Source organism: Calypte anna, chromosome 1 (genome assembly GCF_003957555.1).
Source record: "Calypte anna isolate BGI_N300 chromosome 1, bCalAnn1_v1.p, whole genome shotgun sequence".
NCBI classification, from domain to species: domain Eukaryota; kingdom Metazoa; phylum Chordata; class Aves; order Apodiformes; family Trochilidae; genus Calypte; species Calypte anna.
Window position 1 is genome coordinate 6,960,070 of NC_044244.1, and position 26,436 is coordinate 6,986,505.

The 26,436-nt window shown below is 39.6% G+C and overlaps 1 protein-coding gene across 3 annotated transcripts in view; it reads right to left on the reverse strand.

The window, feature by feature from the left end:
- The window catches only part of BEND7 (BEN domain containing 7), a 46,971-nt gene that overhangs the window by 16,735 nt on the left and 3,800 nt on the right, over nucleotides 1–26,436 (reverse strand). For 2 of the 3 annotated variants that reach the window (XM_030462441.1, XM_030462445.1), the window contains exons 2-6: nucleotides 25,956–26,039; nucleotides 15,754–16,053; nucleotides 9,862–9,984; nucleotides 7,216–7,481; nucleotides 2,599–2,824 (exon numbers count right to left, since the gene is read on the reverse strand). In XM_030462441.1, the coding sequence (XP_030318301.1) occupies nucleotides 2,599–2,824; nucleotides 7,216–7,481; nucleotides 9,862–9,984; nucleotides 15,754–16,053; nucleotides 25,956–26,039 (999 nt within the window). The remainder of the gene's footprint in view (nucleotides 1–2,598; nucleotides 2,825–7,215; nucleotides 7,482–9,861; nucleotides 9,985–15,753; nucleotides 16,054–25,955; nucleotides 26,040–26,436) is intronic. The other variant, XM_030462454.1, reaches the window with a different exon arrangement.

The following is a 26,436-nucleotide window of genomic DNA, read 5'->3' on the forward strand; positions in this document are numbered from 1 at the left end:
GTTCTGATATGGAACCTTGAGGGACACATCACACTTAGATCTGAACACAGCTCATTCTGCAGGGAAGGACTTTACTGGCTGGATTTCTAGTCAATGAGATAAAGGAAAAGAAAACACTTCAGCTATTTTATTTCTTTTTTTTTTTAATAGTCTTTCCCCTAGTTCTGACTGAAAGATTGACCTGACTCACAGGGAAACATTGCCCAGGAGAACCACTGCAACTAATTCAACAAGTGTCACTGAATACTCAACACCAAAAGAGAGATTTTCTCCCTCCAGTTGCAGAAATGTTAAATGACTTTCAAGGACAGCAGTAAAAATGTTTTCAGACAGGAAGAGCAATTTTCAAGCAAACAGTCCCTTCTTTAAGTTCTCTGCTCATTTTTGCCATGAATGTTGTCCTTTCTCCACTTTTGTATCTCTCATGGAAAAGGACTAAAAGTGCCACCAGTGGATATCTGGGCACGTGGCAGAGGAATGTCCTAGTGATAATAATGCAAACAACATGATGTTGTTCTCATGGAGATTTCATACTGGCTTGGTTATTTCTTGGGATAAATGAAACCACAGTGCCTGATAGACCAGATCTTTGGATGGAAGAAGGGGGCTATTGGAGCCAGGCTGAGAAAGATCCATAGGACAGCAGCCCTATTCCATCACAGCTTCTAGGGACAGGCTCCCTCACCAGGGATCAGGCAATGGGAATTTGGCAGTACTGTAAATGCCAGTAAAGACTGCTGTTATTACAGCAGTACCTAGCAGTACCATCACAGATGAAATTTATCTGTCAGAACTACAACTCCCTCCTTTCTTCCCCTGGGCTCAAGGGAAGAGGTTAAACCAAGCTTCAGAATTTGCTTTGGTAATATGAGCTTAAGCTACTGAGAAACATTGCTCTCTGCAGTGGGTGACAACTGCTATTTTAATAGTGCTGCTGTATCTACTGAAAAACATTTCCATTATCACAGTGCTGCTCAAATTAAAGTTCTGTGGGGTTTCTTGCTTATTTTCCCCCCAAAAATGTAATTTTGAACTCCTTTTTTCTTCCCTGTAACTTATTTATTAAAGCTTTCAAGGAAGAACAAGATACAGATGGAGTTATTTCAGGTTCAGGTTTTTGGAGATTACTGAGGTTCAAGAAAAGAAGGTATAAAAAACTTGTTGTGTTGGAAACCTAATAAGTGTAACTGCAAGAAAGTCTGCCAGAAACCCTGTAAGATGTATTAGGACTATGACATAGTCACCACATACACATTATTGCAGAATTTCACATGTTGAATGGGTCTTTTGGAGGTCTCCAGGTCTCACCTACCACTCCAAGTGTGACCAACCAGATTGTGATGCTCCAGACTATGACTGGTCAAGGTTTGAGTATTCCCAGGGGTGACAATCCCTCAGCCCCTCTGAGCTCCTGTCCCACTGTTCAACCTCTCTTATGCTGAAAAAGTTCTTATTTAAATCATGATTCTATGGCTCTATGTTGATATTTTCCATGTGCATGTGAGAGGAGTCTGACTCCATCTTCTCCGTATTAGGTAGGTAGTTTTGGACACAATAAGGTAGTTTTGGACAGCAGCAAGGTTTCTCCTGAATCTTATTCTCTCCTATTCTTTCAGCCTCTCCTCATATGTCACTTCACACACATACATCACCATTTACCTGCTTCACTACCATAAGTCCTTCCATTGGACTCAAGCCAGTACATCAATGCTTCTCTTGCATGAGGAGATGGGGCCAAGAGTGCAAACACAGGTGGCTGCAAAAGGTTCCCTTGCCTCCTTTTGCTGCCAATGGATTTATAGAAGCTCTTCCCATTGCCTTATGTCTCCTAGGTTAGCAATCTGTACCTCAGGACAAGTCACAGCCTCTAAAATAAGCTCTACTTTACAATACAGCCTGTCTGGTAACTTGGGTGTTTTCCCTAATATATTTCCTAATATATTCCAGATTGCAAAGAACAGATTCTAGTTCAGAATCTCTGACTTAATACTAACATTTTATAGGCCTGGATCACAGTCTAAGGGTACATGTGTTTTTCTGGAAGCTAGAAAGAAGTGATTGCTATGAAAGAACACCCAGCACAGGATGCTCACACTAAGAAATTTGCTCCCAACAAGGGCAGAACCACCACAGTTCCTGTAAGCATCCAACTCATCTCAGTCCCAGTACCAACTCATCTCAGTCCCAGTATTACCTTCCCCATCTCTCCCCAGTCCAGCCACCACTAAACTATTTGCAGAACAGACACAGGCAGAGACAGTGCAAACTTTAGAATTTTGATGGCAGACAATCAGTGATGCTGTCATTATGTTTTAAAGATTTCTGAGCATCTCTGATATCTGGAAAAAAATGTAATTATTCTATATGAACACTGAGATTCTAACCTTAGAGCCCGACTTCAGAAACCAGGATCACTGGCTTAAAATTAACACAAGCTGTCCCTGTAGAGGCTATTTTTAACATGTGAATGAAGGGGAATAAAAATAAGAGTTCATATTTTAATAGGTCTAACACACGTCAGAAATTCTAATCCCCTTATACACACATTTGCTGAGTATATGATCTGGTTACATACAGGAAAAAAAAGCAAGCCCATACCTTTTATTGCACCCACAATATTTTGGTCTAGTCCTTTCCGGTTGTCATTGAGGCCTCTTTTCCTCTTGCCATTTGGTAAAGAGTTAGCCAAAGTCTTGTCATCAAAAAAAGCACAGACCAGCTTCCTGAAGAGCAGACTTCCTGAGCGAGTGTAGTTTGATAAGATAGAGTCCAGCTGAGATTTCGGCATGAAGACATCAAAGCCTTCAGCAAGTTGCACTTCTGGCTACCAAAAGAATACAAATGTTTCAATTAAAAGAGCATTCAAAGACATTACTTTACTTCTATCATCCATCAGACTTTACAATCACTTAATCAAACCATGGATCTTTTCCCAGCTAGTCAGTACCACAGCAGCTGACTTCATTGAAATCAAACCCCATCAGTGAATAAGCACCTTAAAAGGCAAATCAAATAATCAGCCTCATGTCCAGCCTCTGTAATAGTTAACAATTACTGACATTATTTCCAGGCATTCAGCTAAGAAAAAGAGATACCTTTCAATATTGGATAATAATGACAAACCAGAGGATCACCCCAGAGCTATACTCCTACATCCAGCTTTTTGGGTATTTATCTAAAAATTTTATGGACTTGTTTCACTGCTAAATGATGTGAATGAGCATGATGAGATGTTTCCAAGAAGGATAACTGTAGAGAAACAAGATAAACCAGGTGCCTCGAGTTGCCAAAGAGTGGGTATGAGTCCACCTGTGCCTGGTTAGGACAGGCCCCCTATTACCAGGGGGCCAATAAAGGTGGGACACACACCCACAGAGAGAAGCTCACTCTTGTGTGAGGCAGTGGAGAGGCCAGCAGCTCGTCGAGCCTCAGGAGCAAGAAAGGCTCTTCCCGCAACAGATAACTGGCCTGTTCCATGTGGTTTCCCAAGAGAGCCTCCAATGCAGACACAGCCCATGAGTGTAAGTAAATGACAAGTTTAGGTTGCCCTTGGAGCCAGTGCTTGCTGATGATCCGTTTCTCCCTCTTTTTCATATTTCCAAAATATGTTGTTAGAACAGGATGATGTTAGACAGACAGCTAACTTCAGCACAAAATCCCCTCAGTGGTAAATCCCAGGGATTTACACAGCTGCTGGAAAGTGAGATGGAGAGGAAGAAGAGGAAACAAAATCCCCCTGTATTTCACAATTGTCTTGTCTCAAGTACTCTGTGGGCCAAAGCAGTCTTCAAAGAAGTCCCTTTACTAAGAATCTTTTTGCTGCCCCTGTCTGTACATATCAGAAATTACATGAACAATATTTGCAGTATTTTCTTCTGTGACTACCACACAGTGCTTACACAAGATGTCTGTATGGAATAACAGTAAATCTAGAATAAAGATACAACATGGATAAAGTACTTTTCTTAAGATATTATCTGGAATTTTGCAAGGAGGGAAAAAAAGTGGTGGTCATTATGTAAAAAAATAAACTAACATTACAGCTTTGCTCCTAATAATTTGCTATTTTTTCCCCCTTATATGAAAATACAGGCACCAGTGATGCTATATTTTCAAAGATGTTTACAGAGCAAGAGCAAATGCTGCCTCCCATCAAATCACCTGGAAACATCTTGAGTCTAGGCAGAAGAAAGGGCTGCCAATCTCCAAAGTATTTGGCTGTGTAACTCTTTCTCCCTGGATTTTTCAGAATGAGTATCAGGAGAGTCCCAGCAAGAATAGTATTTTCAAAGCATACACTGTAACTGGATATGCAGTTTTGTGGGAGAAAACTGAACATTAAAAGGGTTTAGGAAGCCAGGAAGAAGAAGCTTAAAATATACAGATAGTAATAAAAAATAGTATCTAAAAAGCACCTAAGTTTCTCAGCTTGTTCTGGATGAAAAGTTGATTTTTTTACCTTGAGAACTTTCAAAATGTTGGAGCCAGCAAAACAGTCAGAGTTACTCTATTTGACATTTGACAATCTTATGTAGGTGTAGGTGGGTTTTCAGTTTGTTATTCCTAAACTTTCTGGTGACAGAAGAGATTTTCAAGTGTAAATGAGCATGGACCAAGTTTGCAACTTGGAAAAAACTCTACTTCATGTTAATCAAAACCCAGAATGTAGTTGTCATGGTGATGAAGGTACCCTGTCCTATTCTGGGACCTGGGGCTTGTGGGTTGTGAAAGAAATCTAAGATGACCTCAGTGATTTAAGATGCCTTGCACAGACAAATCATCTCCACTAATACAGCTATAAAATATATTTGAAGCTTGGCGTACACCAGCATGGAGGAGTCAATATTATTTCAGTTTTGACTGTTTTATTCTTAATATATGAGTCAATTTGTGTATTAGCAAAATAATTTGAAGGTAAAATCCTGATTTATTCTTGCTTTCCTTTAGTAGCAAACTGATCTTCAATCAAAGACTATCAGTAACCAAGTGAACTTTATGATCACTTTGAATGCAGTTTCTTAAAAGGAAAAACACTTTTTAGCAGATAATGATTATGGCATAAGGAACTGGTGGGTAAACTATTTGGGTACAATAAAATAAATAACACCAGACTGCCAAAGACTTTTGCTGTGCTAAAATTCACACGCAGTAAATTAGATTTAATCCTAGACGTTTTACTAGGCTCTACTAGATAGATTAGAAATGATTAGAATATAAATGGAATATTATAACAGTAAAAAAAAAAAAAAACCAACAAATCATGAGAAAGTTGAATTAAGAGTAATATATCATTATATTTAAAAAGTAGGTTGTTGATTCATGGGCCAGATTACGAGTTGGTCTCACAAAGACTTCTTCCATCTCTGTAAGTAGCAGTATTTCACCTCAGCAAATCTGAACTAATTGCATTGGCTTCAGTAGCCCCTGTTTTACACATATTAAACTCAGATTTTTCCTAAAGTTCAGCAAATGTTGGCAAAATAATGGTGACAACAGTCGCAGTGTATGACAGAGCACACACTGCACACAACCCATGCAATATTCTCAAGGGAACATTTATTTATGGTGTCTTTCAGTTTTTTTCAGGCACTCAGACACACTGGTCCTGCGCCCACTGAAGATGCTTCTGAATAAATAGAAGAGGACAGTACTGCCATTCACTCTGAAAGATGTGGCTTTCTTTGGCTTTCTCAAAATGTTTGAGGTCACATTTTATCTTGCTGTTAAATATATCTATTTTCAGAACTGTTTTCTTTCCAAAGACAAAAACTAAATCAATTTGTTTGTCTCGGGGTTCTGCCTCTGTAAATTCAGTCAAGCAGCCACTGTGGTAAACAGAGGCCAAAGCACAGCAGGGCAGATGAAGACCTGATTTATGAACCACAAGTTCTCTTTTTTTTTTTTTTTACCTCAGGTAAACTGGCACCAACCTAGAATTGTGTCCAGCGATCGAACACATTCATAAAGCCAAATAAATTCCCTTGCAAGTACAAAACTGTTCTCAAAACCGTATTTCAAGCTGAAAAAAATGCCACAAGCAAAGAAAAATTCCAAGCACAAGCTTCGTATTGGAGATAAATCACCAGTCCCTCCCCAAACCATTCCCTCAAACTTTATTATTATCACTATTTTTTATTATTCTTATAATACCACAAAAGGAAAACCTCTGAAAAAGCATCAAAGTAGTTATTCTGTATCACTACACCAACTCCACGGCATAAGACTGCAATCTAATTAGTGGTGTGGCTTGCATCTATATAACTGAATTATCATGACTGCTCTTTTTTATTATTAGTTCCTACTTCCAGAAAAGTAGAACATTATCTGCTGCATTGTTTTCATTGATACAGAATTTAATTATGTTTTTCTAGCTCATACTACTTAGGAAATTGGAAACTGCCTGCTCAAAATTAAAAATATATTAAGAGAAATTAATGATCAGTTTATTCATCAGTGAACTGGTTCACATGACACCTATCTGGTCATTCAACAAAGCCAATCAGCACCAGACACGTGAAATTTCTATCAGCATATGTGTTGTGTGAATCAGGAAAACATGCCCACTGCAATTTTACATGTGACAAGGAGAATGTGACATGTGCCACATTCTGACAGTGGCAAATTTTGGCCCCCTAAGTCACACTGACATCAGCATCAAGAATCCACAGGAATAAAGACCCAATGACCAGACTCAACAAAGGTATGAACTTCATAGAGGTGAGGAGTCCCCTGAACCCCTTTGGACCAACCAGGCATAAATGCAGAACATAAACAGATCCCTGCATGATAATGGCAGATGTGTGGACTGCTCATCAGCAAATTTCATAGTTGTGAATGGTTTATACAATGCAGCACTTTTCAGGGCTCCTGATCTCATGGTGGGTCTTTGCAACAGGTAAGCTGAAGAACTTTCTACTTGAAGCTCTAACAACAGGCTGTCTGGAACTCAAGGAAGAACTACATGCTCATGGAAGTTGGAAAAAACCCAACAAACCAAACCCAAAAAATTAGCACTCACCTGAAAAAAACCATCCCATACCTTTGTAATGATCACTCCTCAAGTCTAACCCTACTGTCTCCATTCAAACCTACCCAAGATTTGCTTTTTTATTCCAACCAGAGCAGACACATCCCAACCTGACTTGAGGACTGATTCTCCTGAATGAGTTACTGCTTTAAAATTCTGTCATCTGACATATGAAAATATGAACTTACATCTGATGAAGCTGATTCAAGGATAATTCCAAATCCTGAAACAGGGGCTTCTGGTTTTAGGGGGGGTTCAACTGCTTGCAGACTTGATCTTTCTGAGTTTGATGACAGCTTCTTCTCGTTCTCTGCAGCGCTGGGCTTCTTATTCATGGTAATTAGTTCAACAGATTTGAGGGGCAGTTTTTTCTTTTTATTTCTCTTTCTGGATATTGTTGACTTCTGTGCACAAATCAGGGGAACAGGAGGCTGCTGCCTGTTCTGAGTCCCAACTGAAGGGAAGAAAGTAATGAATTAAATTTATAGACAAAAGCACACGTATAGCCAGGCAGAAGCATCCTTAAACTGCCAACATACTGAACTCATCTTCTAGATAAGCTTTACGGTTTTCAGGGCTGTTTGTGCATGTGAAACAGTTGCATTTTATCACCTTTGCATAATTTTCCAATCTGTACAATGGCAATAATGACACTGTGCCCCACTATGAGGTTTTTCAAGACGTACTGATGAATAGTGTTCTCGGAAAATTAGGAATACAAGGCTCTCTTTCCTAGTGACCACTGGATAGCTGGTGACATGAAGGACTTCAAGCAATGATTCATTTGCATACCCACTTGAATGACTAAGAATCTCATTGTCTTTGAGCATCTTCTTCTGACAAAATAAGATAATACAAGTGCTAATGCAATTACAGTTATTTTTATGAATGTAGTTACCAAGTTAATTAGCTCAGCCAGAACATTTCAAGTACCATTATGACAAGAATGAGTGAAAACACTATTCAGTAGTTTAATTTCTGGGAAAAAAGTAATGTAAAGTTGCATGAGATTTTTCTGCTCATACACAGGAACTTGCAGTTACTGTGTTACCTCTGAAATATAAGATACCAGATGCTTACTACTGTTTTGCATTTTCCAGTATCCACAATAATTTGTATAAATTAAAGTACAAATCTTGAACTTGTATTAAAGTGAGAGAGTCCTCCAGCAGAACACTATGCATATACAATTATATGTCTGGATGAATCAGTAAGATCAAGGTCAAAACAAACAAACAAAAGAGCCAGAAGTGCCATATGTGCAAATCAATCTCATTTGAGCTCCAAGTGAACTCCAAATAGTCCTCATCTACAACGACTGAGAAAGAAAACAAACAGAATCCTGTTTTTTAGAAGATTTCTGGGATAATTCTTTTCTGGGGAGGATTTACAAGACTGTAATTTGTGTTTTATCATTTAAACAGAATGGTGTTTGAATATTAAAATGTTATTACACTTTCACTGTTGCACTCACATGTTCGATTTTTTTCCTTTTAGCAATGGAAATGCCAAGTGATTATTTTTCTCTGCAAAACCATCACTTTTTGTATACCAGAAAATACAAACTATTCCCAGTGAATCAAGAGATGTGCTAATTAACAAGGTACTTATAGTACAGATACATAATAAATAAGAAATGATCCTGGTATTGAGGAGCCAGCTGTTCTGGTATAAACCCCACTTCTGTACCTCTCACCCACAAGCAATTTTTAATCACGCATGTAATTTCCATGAAATTGGTGCAACTGCCTAAGGAATTCCCTGCCCCAGCAAAGATTGCAAATCTGGGCCTTTGTGGGCTTCTTTGTGAATCGATGACTTTTAGAAAAGCATTTTGATGTGTAGCAACTGATATTACAAAACCTGCCTGATCCTCCCCGTCGCTCACTCAGGCGTTATACGCCACCGAGACAGGGACCTGAGCCAGCCCTTCACTCCACCCAGATTTCACTTAATTACTCAACACTCCCTTTTCTTACAGAGGTTACTCAGTGACTCTTTTAAGAGAAAAACCTCCATGGCTCCACTCCCCACCACAATGGGAGCTCAAATGACAAAATCTCCAACATCTCCAACTCCTCATTAGTGTTCACCCTAATTTTTAGGGAGCCCAGAGGCTGCAGCTTCATAGCAGCCTACAATGACCTATCTAACTCCCACATGCCATGGTCTTGTTATCTTTAGTGCTCTCCTGGCTCTGCACTCTTCTGTTTCAGTTCCTAACCTAGTAGAAAACTAGACTCAGTAGTTTTCCCCAGTAAACAGATTATTACTGGTTCAGCCAGCAGAAACAACTAGTGAACCAGCATGAAGGGTGGAGGCCACAACATGCAGGAGCTGGCTAAGTTGAGGCTACTATCTTGAAGCTGTAACTTGAAAGATCTTTCAGTAAAGTCTCTTGCAGTAACTTTAAGTGGCTTTCCAATAATTTTTTTTTTTTACCCCTAAGATTAGTGAACTGGTAAGCAAGTAACAGCATTTTGCACCCCTGAATGAACGCACTAGAAAAACAAACTGGGGGTGGTTACAGCACATTAACCTGCCCACTCAGCTTCCACTCCTAACCACATTAGATTGTTGGCTTTTGTTGCTGTTGTTGTTGTTTTAATTTAGCCTGAAAAGATTCTTACAAGATAATATCCCATGCTAGAGGTAAAAATCTGATAGGTAAAAATAACACTTCCAAGAAGCCTGTGAAAATTTAACTTTGTGTCAAGAGGGCAGGAAACAGTCCAAGTTTTCCTGAGTCTCCAAATAGATTTCTGTATTACTAGATTATTCCTTCTAAAAAGGTGATTGTACTGGGTATGCATGTATGGAACCAGTCACTGTACCTGCTTGAATCTGCATCAGTTTTCGCATGGTTTTGAGCTCTTGAAGAATAGCCTGCAGGGTTGACTGGCAATTACATGTACAACAGTTTGGTCCAATTGATGAATTCACAATTGGTATTTCTCCTGAAAGAGAGAGGAAGGGAACAAGGAAGAGACAATGTAACCCACACAAAAACACCCTATCAGCAATTACCAGTAGGTATTTATTACCAATACAGCCAATTGTGAAATCAGATCCAAAGCAAGAGAGCAAATAATTTTCAACGTGGTCCCTTTTAAGAGACAGGGACCAGTAGTTTTTATCCAATTACTAGAATGTGCAATTATATACAGTAGGGGATGCAATGTTACATGGGCTGAAGAAGACTGCTCGGAGTGTGAATACAATGCACTCTTCACAGCAGGGCTCTCTGTTGTCAGGCTACTTCATCTTGAATAACAATAGCACCAAACCTCATTATAAACATCCTCACTTTATCACACACACACAAAAAGCCCATCTCCAGGAACAATCTTACAAAGAATGAAGACAGTCTGTGTAATAAAGGTTTATACTGTACATCAAATGAGGGCCTCAGAATTTTTAAACTACTTGAATATTACACACAATTCTTTACCATGTGAGGAATTGAGAAGGAAAATAAAATCCCCTTTTTGGAAAAGTAAAATAAAAGCCAGAATGGAAACAAATCACCGTCAAGAAAAGCTTTCAGATCTGCTCCTCTCTTTGCTAGACTGGGATTGTTTTCTACAGCACATTTTTGGAAAAGTAAAATAAAAAACAGAATGGAAATGAATCACCAGCAAGAAAAGCTTTCAGATCTGCTCCCCTCTTTGCTAGGCTGGGGTTGTTTTCTACAGCACATCTTCCAGCACTGACCTACAAGATTCCCTTTTTTAGATGAGTATAGCAATTCAACAGATTCTTGTTTTCTAGTAATTCCTACAAGTGTTTAGCTGAATTTATATTTAGTTCTAGCCCTTTGCAGTGCTTTTATTACTGCTTTGCTTTTGGGAAGTTTTGCATTGTAGATCCTGAATTAGGACTGGCTGTAACAGCTGAAAGATTTCAAGCTGTAGCTCAATGGTGGTATTCTGCACTTCAATTTTAAATAGCTAGATTTAACACTGCAAATAAAAACTTTCAAAATTCAACAAAACACCTAGCAATATCTGCTTGTAACTGAGGCCAGATGAGATGCACCTCCTTCATTGCAAGGTGTGCTTACAGTCATTTTAAATTGATGTCTGTTTTACTGCTCACCAAAGCATGCAAAGGGAGGGATGATCATTTTATGAAGATAGGTACAAATGGATCTTACAAAAATCATCTCACTTGGTGTCACACGTGGTGGACTTGAACGTGATTTCCCTTCTTATTCCATAGCCTGACAGTTACCAGGTGCCCTTTAATCATTACCTAGCTAAAGTGAACATAAGCAACTCATCTAATCTTAGCTCATAAATCCTCCCATTTTTCATTACAATTTTTGCTTCCCTCTGAAGCCAAACCAGGCTATTAATAGCTTTTCAGGTGTAGTTTGTGTTCTTTAATCAGAGCTCCCTGATGTCAGACCCACACAGGTCCCCTGACTTCAATCCTCATTTGAAATGGCTGAAAATTTGCCCACCACTGCACCCTTTCCTGCTTCTTCTCTCCTCAGATCTCCCTTCCCAGCCACTTGGTTTTCTACCTCTTTCCATTCAGTCCTTGAGTTCTCAAGCAACATCTATCAGGCATCAGCAAACTGGTGGGCATTCTCCCAAAAGTCAGCTACTTGTGAAGCTAACCTGACATGTCACTAAAGACTGCTGACAACTTCTGGATGTCATTCTCCTCCTTCCCTCAGCTATTTATGTTGTCCACACTACTGCAATTTGCAAATTGCAAATTTTGGCATTTTAAAATATCATCCATGGACAAAAACTATTAATACTGCATTAAAATAAATAGAATAGCTTAAGAATCTCTGCAAATCTGGCAAATACAAATGCAACAGTTCCACAGGCTTCTTCTCTCCAAGGTTTCAGCTGTAACTACAAATCTTTAAAAGTAAAAAGTGATCCAGAAAACAGACTAAGAGTTTCAACTTAAAACAAAAAGAGGTTACTGACTCAGCAGGACTCTGCCTAGTTTGATCTCATCCTTCTTTTGTATGCTGTCTATTCAGACTCAAAATTCCTTGGGGCATGGATGGGATTTTATCTTTTCAATGGTCCAGAAAATGTTTAGCCCATTGTTACAGGTACATGGAGAAAAAAAAATAATGTTATCTTTAGCTTTGCAGCAGATGACTCAGATCCTCAACTTGGCTCCACCAATACCCTTCACATATCTGGTAGACTTTCAGGTACATGAGGTTCAATACTTATAATTCAATAGCATCAGCATAGTTCCATACCTTTCAGTAAGACAAGCAGGGACCCCAGAAACAGAGTCCCAGAAAATGAGGGAAGTTGTACTAATAAAAGACAAGTACATAGCAAGAACATTCTTCCTTAAGTGCTTTCTCAGTTGTTTTGGTCTAATAAGGATAAGGCCCATCTTCTCTCTTGGTCAGAATCCAATATTCTCCCTGCTCATTGCAGAGGGGCTGGATTAGATGACCTTCAAAGCTCAACCCAAACTATTCTATGATTCTAGTGGGCCTCTGGAAGTAGTACCTGAAGGACTACAGCAGGAGACAGGGCTGGTGGCTTTTGTTTCCTTCTTAGCAAAGACTACATTGTGGTGAATTGCATGTGAAAACTTGAACAAATTGTATCATTAACCTGTACATCTCCCCTGTTGCAATATAACGTGTTCCTAGTGGAAGGACACAGGCTCCTGATGAAAAAACAAAGGGTTTATTTCTCCACTGAGGTGTGGGGGATTTACATTATAATCCCCATTAGCACTGATAAAAATTACCCATATGAATCTACCATAGGTACTGGAAATGGGAAAAGAGACCACCAGTATTTCAAATCAAGGCAGGATTCTACTGACTACATACATATTCATGATGTTTTTTTATTTTCTTTCTATCCTCCCTCTTCTGATCAGTTACTGTGTTGTAAGAAACATCTTGTAGACTGTTCTCAGTCATTGTTTCAAGCACTATCTTTATCATTTTTAGAGGACAAAAGCAACCCTTTTCAACTTGTTATAAATCAATTTTTAATTTTAAAAGGAGAGCAGACTTTTTATTTTTATGAAGGAGTATTTAAAGAGCTATCTCCCTCTCTTTGGAAGCTTGCCAGCAGGCAAATTTGATGATGGTTTGTATGATTGAGAAGAGATGACATAAATATATTAGTTGCTTCCTCCATGTGAGCAGCAAGTAGCCCAGAACAATGGTTCTTGGAGCTGGGTCTGCAATGAGTGAATTCACCTGGTGTAACATTGATACCACAAGTTTACATTCAAAAAGCACACAAGTTCAATCCAATGAAAACAATCTTGACATAACCAAAAAGCAATTCAGCTGCTGCATCACTGCTGGATTTTCCTTTTCTCTCATCTGTTTTTGCCAAAGGCTTTTTCACAGCTGCTTTCTACCATCACCTATTAAAGATCCATTCCAGACCCTCCTTGAAGCACCTCTACCATGTGAGTAGGTAACCATACTAGTTAGATGGAATTACCATGCCTATTACATTAGAATTCCAGTAATTCAGGCAGCCTGTAACACATACCATGGCTTCTTACAAGGTACCTATCCACAATGGACAGAAACAGCATCTGCTATAGATGTTTGGACCTCTCCTCAGTGATGATCCAGTACTGGCAACCCCAGGTCATGTCCTACCAGCTTATGTCCTCCCTGAACACTTTTGCTCTAATGAGTTTAAACACCATAGTAAGCACCAAGGAGTATCATCTTTGTTCTTGTTCAGCACTTCTACACTCAGCCTTTAAGGTCTTTGTCCGTCCCCTGAATAACATCTAAAATATTGAGTTAGATGCTCAGGCTCCCAATATAGGGGATGGAGGGAAATCAGACATGTTGTTACAATGGCCTCCCAAAAGAGGTATGTGCTGGGGGAGGAGCAGTTTCAGAGCTTGCTCACAGCCCAGAATCGCATCAAAAAATTCCTGTTCCTGCAGACCAAGCTCCAGAAGCAAAGCAGCAAAACTGACTAGAGATAGACACCTCGAACCAAATATGCAGATTGTTTTTTCACAGGTGGCCAGTGGAGAGGGCTCACACCCATCTTTATGTAATAACCTAAAAGACTGCATTCCTTTCTGCAGCAGGACAGCTGCAGAGGGAGGGGTGGAAGGTGCCTCCTGGTGCACTTCCCCATGAACTGGGAGCCTGGGCATTCACCCTGTCCAGCCCAGGAGGATCACTCAACCCAACCCTTCTACTGTCTCACAGACAGTTCTAACCTGTAAGAGATCATAAATCAGCTAAGCCCTTCCTCATACAAAAAATTAAAGCACTGACATTTTCTTGCATATGGGGCCAAATCCTGTCACGATGTTTTAGCTCAGATGCTGAATCAGGCCCCTGAGGGAACAGAGATGCTGCTCCACCTACTTTCTGGATCTGGGAACCAGGCACCTAAGCTGTGCAGGCTTGGGCACTTCTGTGCATGCTGAGAACTGTCCCTGACAGTGCCCAGGGACTCTCTGGGCAAAGAGGGAGATGTGTGATGAACTTCAAGTCCTTCCCACATTCAGAGGGTTGTTATGATGGGATTTTGAGAGCATACTTTTAGACCTTGATCCTAAATCCAATCAAGTCTTCTCCCCTCTCCTATGAATCTGCATCTTTAAAAAAAGCACAATAATTTTTTGTATTATAAAATAAAATAAAACTATCATGACTTACTACAAGATCTTTGTCAGGTCACCTGACACCTCTGTGCAAATCATTGTCTCTACAGAGAAATGGTCAATCTGGTGAAACCTGGGGCTGTATGTTTCTTCAGTGCAGTGACAGTACTTCCTAAAGGACAGTGCTGAGAATAATAACTTTTTTTGTTTGTTTATCTGTTATAAACAATGAGAACCTGTATGTCTCTAGAGGACACACAGTGGATGCTCCCATTGGGAAGTATGAATATCTTCAGAATCAGCTGGAGATTTATGATGTTTTCAGTTGCAATCTCATAATTTTTTATTTTACAGAATTTGGAACTGAGGTACACCTTTGATATAACCCCCTCTTGAAATTTAGGGTCAAATATCAGAAGAAAAACTTTCTGAATTGAGTTTATATTATTAAAGATGACCAGCAGCAATCTGGCAGTAAAACTTCGAATTCTCTGGAACTTAAAACAACAAGGAAGAAGTATTTTAAGGGCACACTGCCATCTACTTTAGGGCAGAATTCCCTGCCAGCAGAAGATGGACCACGCTCTGGCACATGCTGTTCATAGGTAGATTCCATCATCTTTCCTCCAGTGGTCTGACTGGAATAAAATCCTAAGGTTATGATGGTATTTTTGTACCTGAATTTCAGTGGCCAGTTATAAGGCTGATGCCATGGCCTTTGTGAACATCAGAATCCTGCTCTGCAAGCAGTGTCACAACAGCACTACATTACTCATTGCAAAGAGGAGTGGTAGAGGTTGACATTTAATTAGCTAAGAATTTAATAACAATGGCATAAGCTGTTTTAATAAGTACTCTATAGAAATTAAGCCTGTAACAGCATTGAGTAATTCAGTCCTATCACCAGGAATCCATTTTAAAAGCTAAAGCAGATGGTAGCTGAATTACTCTGTGCCCATTTTCACACCTTTTCGAAGTGGTAACTATGTGCTCATTTTGTAGATTCTGAACTATAACTGATTTCAATGCAGCAGTACAATAAATCATCACAACAAAGGCAGAAATTTACAAGGAGGGAAGAAAAAAAAAAAAAAAGTACTATTCTCAGTATCTAATGCAGATCATACCATTGGATGTCACGGTTCGCGTTTGATTTTGGAACGTTTTGGATCGAGTTCCATATTGCCCTGAAAAATGGCTGGGTTGGGGTGATAATTCATTCCATGCACTGCTCTGTGAGGGATGAAGGCTGCCCTGGGACTCTGCAGGGGGATTCAGGCGCTGGGCCCAGGTTAAGTCTAAATCTTGGGGCTCCTCCTTCAGTTTTTCTCCTTCTTTGCCAACGCGTTGATAGATTCTTCCAGTGCTGTCATTCAGTAATCTTCTCATCCCTGTAATTTGTTTTTTAATTTCCCGGCTTTCATCTCCTAGTGAAAACAGAGCCACAGTTATCACTGTAAATTAGCAAAAACAGTAATTGGTAGATTAGTGACTTTAGCTGCCAGTAAGAGTTGGGGTACAAAAATAAGTAAATAAAGATGAGAAAGAAAAGAGATGGGTGAGTGGTTGTTGGCACATACCAGGCTATGCTTTAACACAGCTATGATTGAAAGACCTGAGGAACTTGGCTTTCTTGATGCTATTTCTAAAGCTTTGATGAGTAAGATTATTTCTCTTCCGAATGAAATATTAGCTAGACAAGTTTCAAATTATTTATCCTGTTAAGAGACTGATCCCATCCAGGCATTGACAGCAGTGGATATTTTCCCAAGCAAAGCCTAAAGGATTTTTTTTTTATATATCAGCTTGCTGTATGCTCAAGGATGAATCCTACAAAAAGCACCATACACACAGAGCAACACTGCATCTATTGCTTTTAATGAACAGGATCAGTTCCTTAGTGCAACGAATTTAACAGTACTGGCTTACAAAGGAATAAATTAAAAAGCAGTTAATATGTGTATGATCATATATATCCTAACTGCTGGATGTCTTAAAAATGTAGATTATGAAAACAAAATGGAAATATATACAAGAAAAATGTCACTGTTCCAAACAAATTTAGGGCATTTAAATAATAACAATTACATACTTTAATACTCCTGGCACCATTTAAGCATTAATTTTACATATGAAACTGCTGATTGCACAATGGATATATGTGTTTTGGGGAGATGATAGCTATTTTGCTCGTTGGAGCATGCATAACAATTCAGTAGTAATAAGGAAGTGTTCATAGCTCCTTCTGAAATAAGAAGCTTCTAATTTTATTTACTGGTAATAGAAAAACCAAACATCCTAAGCAAATAATAACAAAGATCAGGAACTTGATGAATCAACCTTCCTTTACAGCATGCTTAATACAGTAATACTTGGTATCCTCTCTTCAATTTACATTCTGCCTTCCCACAATAAACCTATTTTTGGAAAAGTGAGAGTGCAAAGGAAACTTCAGGAAAATAAAACCAATAGTGCTCCAAGGAATTAAGATGCAATGTGCACTGTTTCTGGTTCAACAAGGTATATGAAAACGAGCTGGTACCAGGCATGTGAATAATTTTATCAACGAAACAGCACAATTCAGTTGCCTAAACTTAAACACCCACTTAGGTAGCTGGACAGACCAGACAGCTAGAAGAGCAGAAACCCCCTTCCAAGATGGACCAAGCTGCAAACCTGGTGTGTACCTAGGGACACGTAGTACCCAAAAGAGGGAGGTTTTGGGCTCCAGGAGGTGAATAAGCAGAGGGGGAGAGGGCTTTACAATCTGCTCCAGCCTCTCAGAGCATCTCCTGCTTGACCTGGTGCACCAGTTCCCTGGGCTGGTGCCAGCTGGCTCCAGCCCACCCTCCTCCAGCAAGGAGAGTGGGTGGTTTGCAAGAAAGCTCCTAGTCCAAACTTAGAAAAATATTTGCCAACCCTGCACAGTGATACTCCAGCACTGTTTCCACTCCAGCTCAAGTGGTGAGAAAAGCCCTTTGCAAGGAAGTTCAGCTTCATGTGTATTTTGTTGGTTTGCCTGCGGGTTTCTGCTTGTGGGTGTGATTTAATTAACAAATCACAGCACCAATTCCTTTAAAATGACTCTTTTTGGACCCAACCCAACCAAGGGCTGACTGTTTGTGGTTCCTAACCTCAAGAGGCTGCAGAGTACCACCGGGCTCCAATTATCAAGACACTCAGACCCATACACTGAAGACTGCTTTCTCCTGCATGCCACTGGACCTACCCATCTCCAAGCTCCAAAACCTCCCCCAACACTGGAGCATGAAGCAATCCCTTACTGTTGAATCATTTTGCAGCACACCAGGCTCTCAAGAGTTTCGTGTTGGCAACCTGGACTTGTATGCCATAGCAAAATGCATCTGGATATAAAAAAACCATAACACCAACACCAACCCAACCTTCCCACCCACCTCCTCCTGTCGGGTGTAGTGACTGCATGCTTGTTGGCTGACACATTGTTGGAGGGATTAAATTTCCCTTACCCAATTACATTAATATTTTATGTTAATTGAGCTTATTCAGCCTTGATTCTGGTCCCTTGTTTCTTCATCTAGAGCCCTTCCTATACAGTGACATAAGCACACTTATTGTCAAACAGAAAAAAAACCCTATATTTATGCTACAGCAAACCCTGAACTTGTATCCTATGTAAATACACAGTGTTTAGTAGCTCTCTACCTAAAACTGGGAGATTCCCCACTTGTGAATTTGTTTGTTGGGGATTTTGCTTGTTTGTTTCCTGGGGGGATTAATTTATTTATTAATTTATTTAGGGGGTTATTGTTGTTGGGTTTTTTGTTTGAATCATCTTGTTGAGGGGTTTTTTTGGTGGTTTTTGGTTGTTTATTTGTTTGTGGAATTTTTGTTGGTGGGTTTTTTTTTTGGTTTTTGGGTTTTTTCCCCCCCAAAATATGTCTGGTGCATTGTAGGAAGGTCATTTAGAAGCAAAGCCTGACTTAGTCTCCAGCTCAAGTTTTCATCCCTCCTCTCCCAATTACAGCTTTTTGCAGCTTTTAATTTGTAACAGGCTGGAGACAGCAGCATCCTTCCTGACACAAGCTCAGAGGAGCTGCTGTTACACCCTCTAAATCTGCAGGCAGGCACATGAACAGCAACTGATTTAACTTCTTGCTCCCTGGCTATCTCATTTTGCTAGAGCCCAATGATAGCATTTTTTTTATTGACTCTTCCACTGCTGATGATTTTCACAGATAATAAGCATGTAATTTAAAAATAAAAAAAAAAAAAAAAGGATGGGCACAGGGAGAAAACCAAACAGCTCAGGCTACTATGTCCTACAGAAGAGCCAGGCTTCCTCTTAAATGCTGAATGGGGTAATCAAGCACACAAAAAAAATTAGTTTATTACAAAAATCTCCATGACCTATCTGTGAAAAGCCTCCTGAGATAGATGTTGAAGCTGGAGAGGAGTGATGCATGTTTCAGCCTCTATACATGTTCCAAGAATCCTCACCTCTCCCATAGAGATGGGGATGCCCCCAGCCAGCAGGCTACAGGTTTTGGCATTTGAAATATCCATTTGCTCCCTTTTGAGCCAATGAATTTACATGCAAAACACCAAAATACTTAAAAAACACTACTCAAAAAAGATAAGCACAGCAAATTACAGTCCTATTTAGGAACTTATATGTAAAGATTATAATAGTTGCAACAAAAACATATTAACAATTTTTCTAAATTACTGTTGCAGTTGTTTGTATGATGGCCCCTTACATAAAATCTATCTTTTCCACATGGCCTGACTGTAAGCTTATAAAACAACAAGAAAAAAGGCAAAACAAAGCCCTTTCATAAATACTACATCAAATGTCCATAAAAAGTAATTTCCGCAAAACTCATTTCAATCTCTTTCCTTACAGAAAGTGTGCACAGTATAAAAACTTCCTGGTTTTTAAGTTGTAAAAATGTTAAAAATTACAAAAGCATAAATGTAAACCTGAACTAATTCAGGATAAAGTGGCATCCACATGCTGAATGTGCACTTGTCTGAAGCATCAGACCTATAGCAGCTCCAGCTAACAGAATATTATCAATGATTTACTAATTCCATTCTTTGCCTCTATATGTCTGACTATCTTTTCATTATTATGGGTATTAAACTTAATGTAAATATAGCACACTGTGTGTCAACAAGTTATTACACTTTTCCAAAAATTTGTCAAGTATTATCACAGTGCTACAAAGAACTATCAAGTAATCTGCAACCATGTCCATACGTTAAAATATCAGTTCTATTCCAGTATTAGTGAAGTAGTAAACACATCTGTAAATAATGTTTGTGTTTTGAAGTGTATAAATGAACTAATAGAGTTACATTTAGACAATTTTCTGTATATGATGTTTTCTTCCTTTGACTTGTATAAACAAATAACCACAATGTTCTCTTAGCCCAACACTTTACAATTAATTTCTTCGTTTTTAACACTTATGTCTCTTATATGTTTTAGGAAATATTCACACTAACTTTTGTTAATACAGTTTGATTTTCTATGAAATAGCATTTGATTTTATGTTGTGTTTTGACAGATGAAACTCCTACAGAAACTTCATTTCTTGGGTATACAAATACAGATTTTTTCCTCCATCAGGCTGCCTGCTGAAGGTACTTTATATCTCACAGATTTCCACCTTTGTATCAAACCAGGCGGAAATAGATGAGTTCAGAAGCTATAGGGAGGGTAAGAACAGCAGCCATACAGTCAGGCACATGTCAGCTGACAATATTAGCCTGGTCTGTAAGGAAACAAACTTTCAGAGGTGAGAAAAAGTGGAAGTTGATGTATAGGGCTTGAAAGCTCAAAAAAAAAAATTGCAACAAGTTATATAACCAAACATATTAAATGCCAGTTTATTAGACATCACTTGAATGCTGCCTTGCCTGGAAGAGGGCCAGCAAAACTCAGCTGTTCTATTTGAAGATTTTGTAAGGGCTAATTCAGAGCAGCTCAAGGCACTGGGAGGCACATGTGTGCAGGACACAGGGCTCTGGTGCAGGGCCAGACCAAAACACTTTTTTGAATGTTATATACTTGTCAGCATTTAGAAGGGAGCTAAGCACCCCTTCTTGGCAAAACCAGTACTTATCAACCCAAAACTTTCAAAACTCATATTTTTGCCACTGTCATCTGATACTGCAAGTGGTCCTGAAATAGCCAATTGTGAAGGTCAGCGTGGGGAAAACAGAGGAGCCATGTGCACAATTCCTTGTGGGATCAAAGGTTTCCTAAATCACATGGGAAGTTATTGTGACTGCTCTGTGGGTAATTTGAATTGTGCATCTGTGTAGCTAAATTGATGGGGTAACCAAGCACTTCTCAAGTAAGTGATCTCCAGTCTTTACTGGCATATAAGAACCTCCACTGAACAAGTAACACAGGCAACACCACGCTTTGCAAATTAAAAACCTAAACCCTGAGCCTATAGGGAGAGCAGTGGTCACGAACAGTGTCAGCGGGTCAGGCAAGCAACATGAGTTATGAGCTGGGGAGTTAGACCACCCTAAGCTAACACAGAGGGACATTTAAACTGTCTCAGTTGAGGCATCTTAGCAGTGCTCTAAAATGCCATTTAAAAGGACTTATCCGTTTTCACATCACCACACAGAGAACTAGGATTATTCCTGCAGGAAAACTGGGATGCCATCAAATTAAGACTTCCTACTCCCAAACCAAGCATGGGAGTACACGAGGTGACTGCCACGCCTGTCTCCTACAAGACACAGAGTTAAAGAGCATCCCAAGCAGGAATATAAGCAAAGCAATTTGCAGAATCAAAACCAGAATCAGACCCTGGGACCGTTCAGCATTTGGAAGCTGGATCAGCCAGGGTGGCCAGGCCACCACCAACACAAAATAACTCCTTTGAAGAGGTTGGTGAAACACTTCCAAAACACCCAACTGGAGCAGATACAAAAGAACACGTTACACACTTTCATGCTACAGCTTAATCACTGAGGAAACAACAAGTGAGCAGTTGTTCAATTAATGTATTTATTCATAGGGTCATATAATTAAAATAATAATAATAGATATGCAACAACTTCCCTTGGTTCTAGGGAATATCCCAGGTTAATATCATGCCTCAGCCCCAAAGGGAAATGCTTTATGAATTCAGACCATTGGAGAGCACAGATCTATAAAAAAACCTTCCGTGCAGGCTTAATTACAGAAGTTACTGTTGCACCCAACAATATAGGCCTATTAAAAGTAACAAGTAACTTCACAGACTTGTGTTAAGTCAACTTTTTTTCTGTGAATAAATCACAAAGGGTATTATTTCTGGGACAGAATAAATTCTTGAAATTAGTGAGTAACTTATGCATCGTTCCCCTGCTCCAAAAACACATTATTTATTTTTACCGTGACATAGTGAAGTTATTAATCTGCTGCCTTCCATTTCAACAATGTGAAATGCTGTAAAATGCAGACACCTGCATTACAGTACATTTCAGTTCCACTTTATATCAGTCATAAACATCTCTGTTTTGGACATCTCTTCAAAACAAATGCTGCAAGCACACTGTGTGTAGCATTCGATTTTATGAAACTATAAAAGTTCTTCACTGTTAATTACACAGACAAATGTCTCATCACACATTTGGTTACCAGGATAATATAATTAGTTTTCTACATTAACCTTTCAAACATAGAGCCTGGATTTCAAGCTGAAAGCATTGAAAAAACACTCAGTCTGGAGGTATATTATATTTCTGCTTTTGTGTGTGATGATAATAAAATACTAAAACTGAAAAAAAAGCCAAACCAACAGTGTGGTGTATGCAAAAGATATTTGCATGTAGAAAAGCCAGGTTTAACATGCACTGTTCACAAGATATTGTTGTATGGTCGCCTTGTGGACTTGTCCAAGTCTGGGCAAGAAGCCTTGTGACAGAAGGTTTATGCTGATAACAGATAAAAGCTGAAGTCATGTCTGTCTTAAACCCTGTCCATAATCAAGGTTTAAGCACTTCACTTCAGACAGCCTCCTCCCATTCTGGTTGAGCAGTCTGTCCTGGCATCAGATAACTAAGCCCCTTTCCTTCAAAACAAAAGAGATGCCAGTCCTGCAAAATTCAGGAATGATGTTTGCCCCTCAAATTTTACAAACATCTCCACTGCACCCCCTAAGCAACCTTCCTAAGCCTACCAAGATCAATTCAAAAAGCAGCTGAGCTTCATACCATTGCCACCAGAGCTCATGTCCACTGCCATGGCCTCTCATTGCTCAAGTTTTCTCCAATTTGAAGCCTGCTTCCACAAAGCCACATTTTACCCATCTTGAGCTTGGTGCAAAAAAGACATCTAAGTCAAACAGGACTTTCTGGACATCTGATCTTAATACATTTGCATGTTAAAAAACTTATTCTTCTAAATTACTCATTTATTCTAGAAAACCCCCTCTTCTAAGCAGTGCCTTTCTACAGTTTGAGTTCATGGTTCTCAACACACATTGTATTCCAGATAAAGCTTCACTCGTTCATAAAATGGTATTAACATTGCATCTTTGCTAAATATAACAGTTTCAATTATGTATCCTACCATCCTTTTGAAGATGTATCGCCTTGAGGTGATACCATGGATCAGTTAAAACACCTAAATTGGAGAACAAACCTGACTCTACACCAACAAGTTGGAGTGAACATAAATCTGGGATGAATTTTGGCATAAAATGGTGAAATCAAATGAAGCAGTGGCTACACCTGAGCCTCCTGCATCACCTCCTCCACCTCACCGAGCTGGGTAAAGTGTTGGGATCCCACCACTCCTGAAGCACATGGAAAAACAACTCCATGCAGTATGAAATTCTTTAAAGGAAAGCTGAAATGCCAAACACCACTCATCCCAGATTGCCGTGGAGAAGTGGGGACTCAGATTTTGAGTGTTTTCATTTGGGTTCAGTCCCTGACACTGCTTTCCCTGCCTCTTAGATCAGTGTGCTTGTCACTAGGAATCTGAATAAAAGTGGACACCACAGTAACCTATTGAAGAGGCAGTGGTCATGTGAGCTCTGAGTAACTTACTAAATTGAACCCAACTCTCAAGGAAAAGAAAAAAAACAACCAAATGAAAAAAACCTAACCTACAAATCTTTCATGGTCATACATCATTCAGCCTTGTCAAAACCCACACGCTTTGAGGAAATCTGAAAGTCAGACACTCAGGACATTGTCAGGAAACAGCACGTTTTCCCTTGCATAGCAACTGGGGGTGGGCTCACAGGACTGCAAATCTGTGTTTCAGCACCTGGTAAGAAAGATCCTTGATACGACTCACATTCTTTAAGGTTAAATTCTGACCAGCTCTTGAATAGATGAACTTAGGCATTTAAATGCCAGAGCACATTCAGTCTCAAGAAAAAGACAGGGACACTCACAGAACTGCCAACAAACCAAACCCAGTGACAACACAACCAAATCAAAACCCATTGGTCTGGCTCATGGCACAGATGTCAAAAGCACAACCTCCTGCACACAGAATAGAATCACAGAATAATTTGGGTTGGAAGGGACCTCTAAAGGTCACTTATTCCAAACCCTTGCAGTAAGCAGGGACACCCTCAACTAGATCAGGTTGCTCAGAACCTCATTAAGCCTCACCTTGAATTTCTCCAGGGATGAGGCCTCACCTACCTCCCCAGACAACCTGGTTCAGTTGTCCACTACCCTCGTAGTAAAGAACTTGTTCCTAAAATCCACTCTAAGTCTACTCTTCTCTAATTTAAAACCACTGTTCCTCGTCCTATCACTCAGGCTTTCACAAACAGTCCTTCCCCAGCCTTCCTGTAGGCCTCCTTCAAGTACTGGAAGGCTGCTACTAGGTCTCTCCAGATGCTTCTAATTCTTAGAATCCTGGCTTCAGCAAATAGATGCCCAACTCCTACCAAAGTTTATCATGATGATTTAAGAGAAGAAGCATCCAAAATAAACCTCTGGTGGAGCTCTCTCCATCAGGTTTACCAGACCTCACCAAAAGAACTTAAAAAACATGGAATTTGAAGACAAAGCACAGCAGCCACTTTTGCTTCTCCCTGTAAATGGGTGTAGGGAAGAAATATTTGCTCAAAACCCTAATGGAGAGAGGCTTAGAAGGGAACGTAAAGCAGCTCTCACCCTATGTAAATATTCCAATCATCAGAAGATTCTGCACTGCCCAAGGCATCCTCCCTTTCTCTTTCATTTCTCTTTCTTTTCTCTTTCATTTCTCTTTCATCCTCCTCCAGAGGAGGATGTCACACAAGGGATTAAGGAGACAAAGGCATTTTGCGTGCAGTTTGACTTCAGATGCCCATTCACAAACTCAGGTCAAATGCTTATTTCTGGCTCAAGCAGGCAACACACACAGTACAAAAAGCTTAAATCACCCTACAAAACTGTTCAGGCTCCTGGTGTAGCTTAGTGGAGGTAGACACCTCCAAATTTCTTGCTGCAAAGGCACCGGCTTTCTCCAGAGCTTGAGCAAGGTGTCCAAGAGCTTGTTTCATACAGCAACTATGACAATACTACAATATAGTGACTATTGTAGCTCAAAAATCTGGCTCTTACACCCCTGAATTCTGCCCACCAATTTTTTGCCAAGAGGTGTAGCACCAGGTGAAGCATGAGATGCAACAGGAGCAGGCTGGGAGCAGGAAAGCAAGAAGCACTCTGCAGCTGAGGGCTTATACAGGACAAAAAAGCACACTGATGGGAAAGATAAAGGTTCACTGATAACCAGTCCTATCATGCTGTAGTATATATCATGCTCCAGACTCTATATTAGTTCTCTGTTTTCTTTACACGTTTTTAACTGTTGATTTAATTTAATTTTGCCATGGCAGGATTAGCAGGCAGGCTACGGAGGTGAAAGGACATTACATTAAGACAGCACATTAATCCTCTATCCCACCCAAGGCAGAAGCAAAACCAAACAAATAGCAGCTTCCTGGAAATTGAATTTCTGTTATCCAGATGTCAAAGATGTAATACCCCAATTACACAAACTATTGCCAGTGAAGCATGCCAGTGAATATGCAATGTAAATGGGGTGAGCACAGAGCTGCAAAACTGCAGAGTCAGCATCTGGCTCTCTGAGTGAGTGATAATTAGCACTGTGTGTAGACACTAATAAACATTTATGTCTGAAATTACAACTTTTAGCAGTGTTAATAAAGGATATATTGGCAATTCTTAGAATAAAAGGGTCTTGAAAAGAATGTCATATTAAACAATGGCAGGCGCTTCCTGCGCTTGCACAGAGGTTTTTTTCCTCCCTAATTGCAAATGGCCACGCTATGTTGCTCAGAAATTAATCAACACAAGCACATACCTAAAAAAACTGGTTGTGTTTCTTTGGTCTCCCCATTAACATCATTGCTGTAGTCAGAGATCTTATATATCTCATGATGGTAATCTGGAATGAAAAACGATAAAAAAAATTAGAACTCAAGTGATCTGGGAAAAATGAACACTGAACACACTGCTACAGTTTTACTACATAATTTATCAGTATATCTGCAGTTTATTTCGTGTACACCAAATTAACCACAGAAAATGTGCTCTGTATCAGCACCTCCTAAAGAAACCTTTGCTCACACTGGAAAGACTCAGCTCAAATATTTCACAGATTTTAGGGAATAGCTACGCCTGCCCTAAATTACTGTGTTCATTTTCACAGCAAATTATCCCACCAGATGCCAATTATCTGGCTTCTTACTTTACAGATGGAAAGCAGATTTATAAAAAAACCTTCAACTTCACAGAGACTAAGGAAAACTTTCAAACTTCACCTTAATCAGAAAATCAGCAAC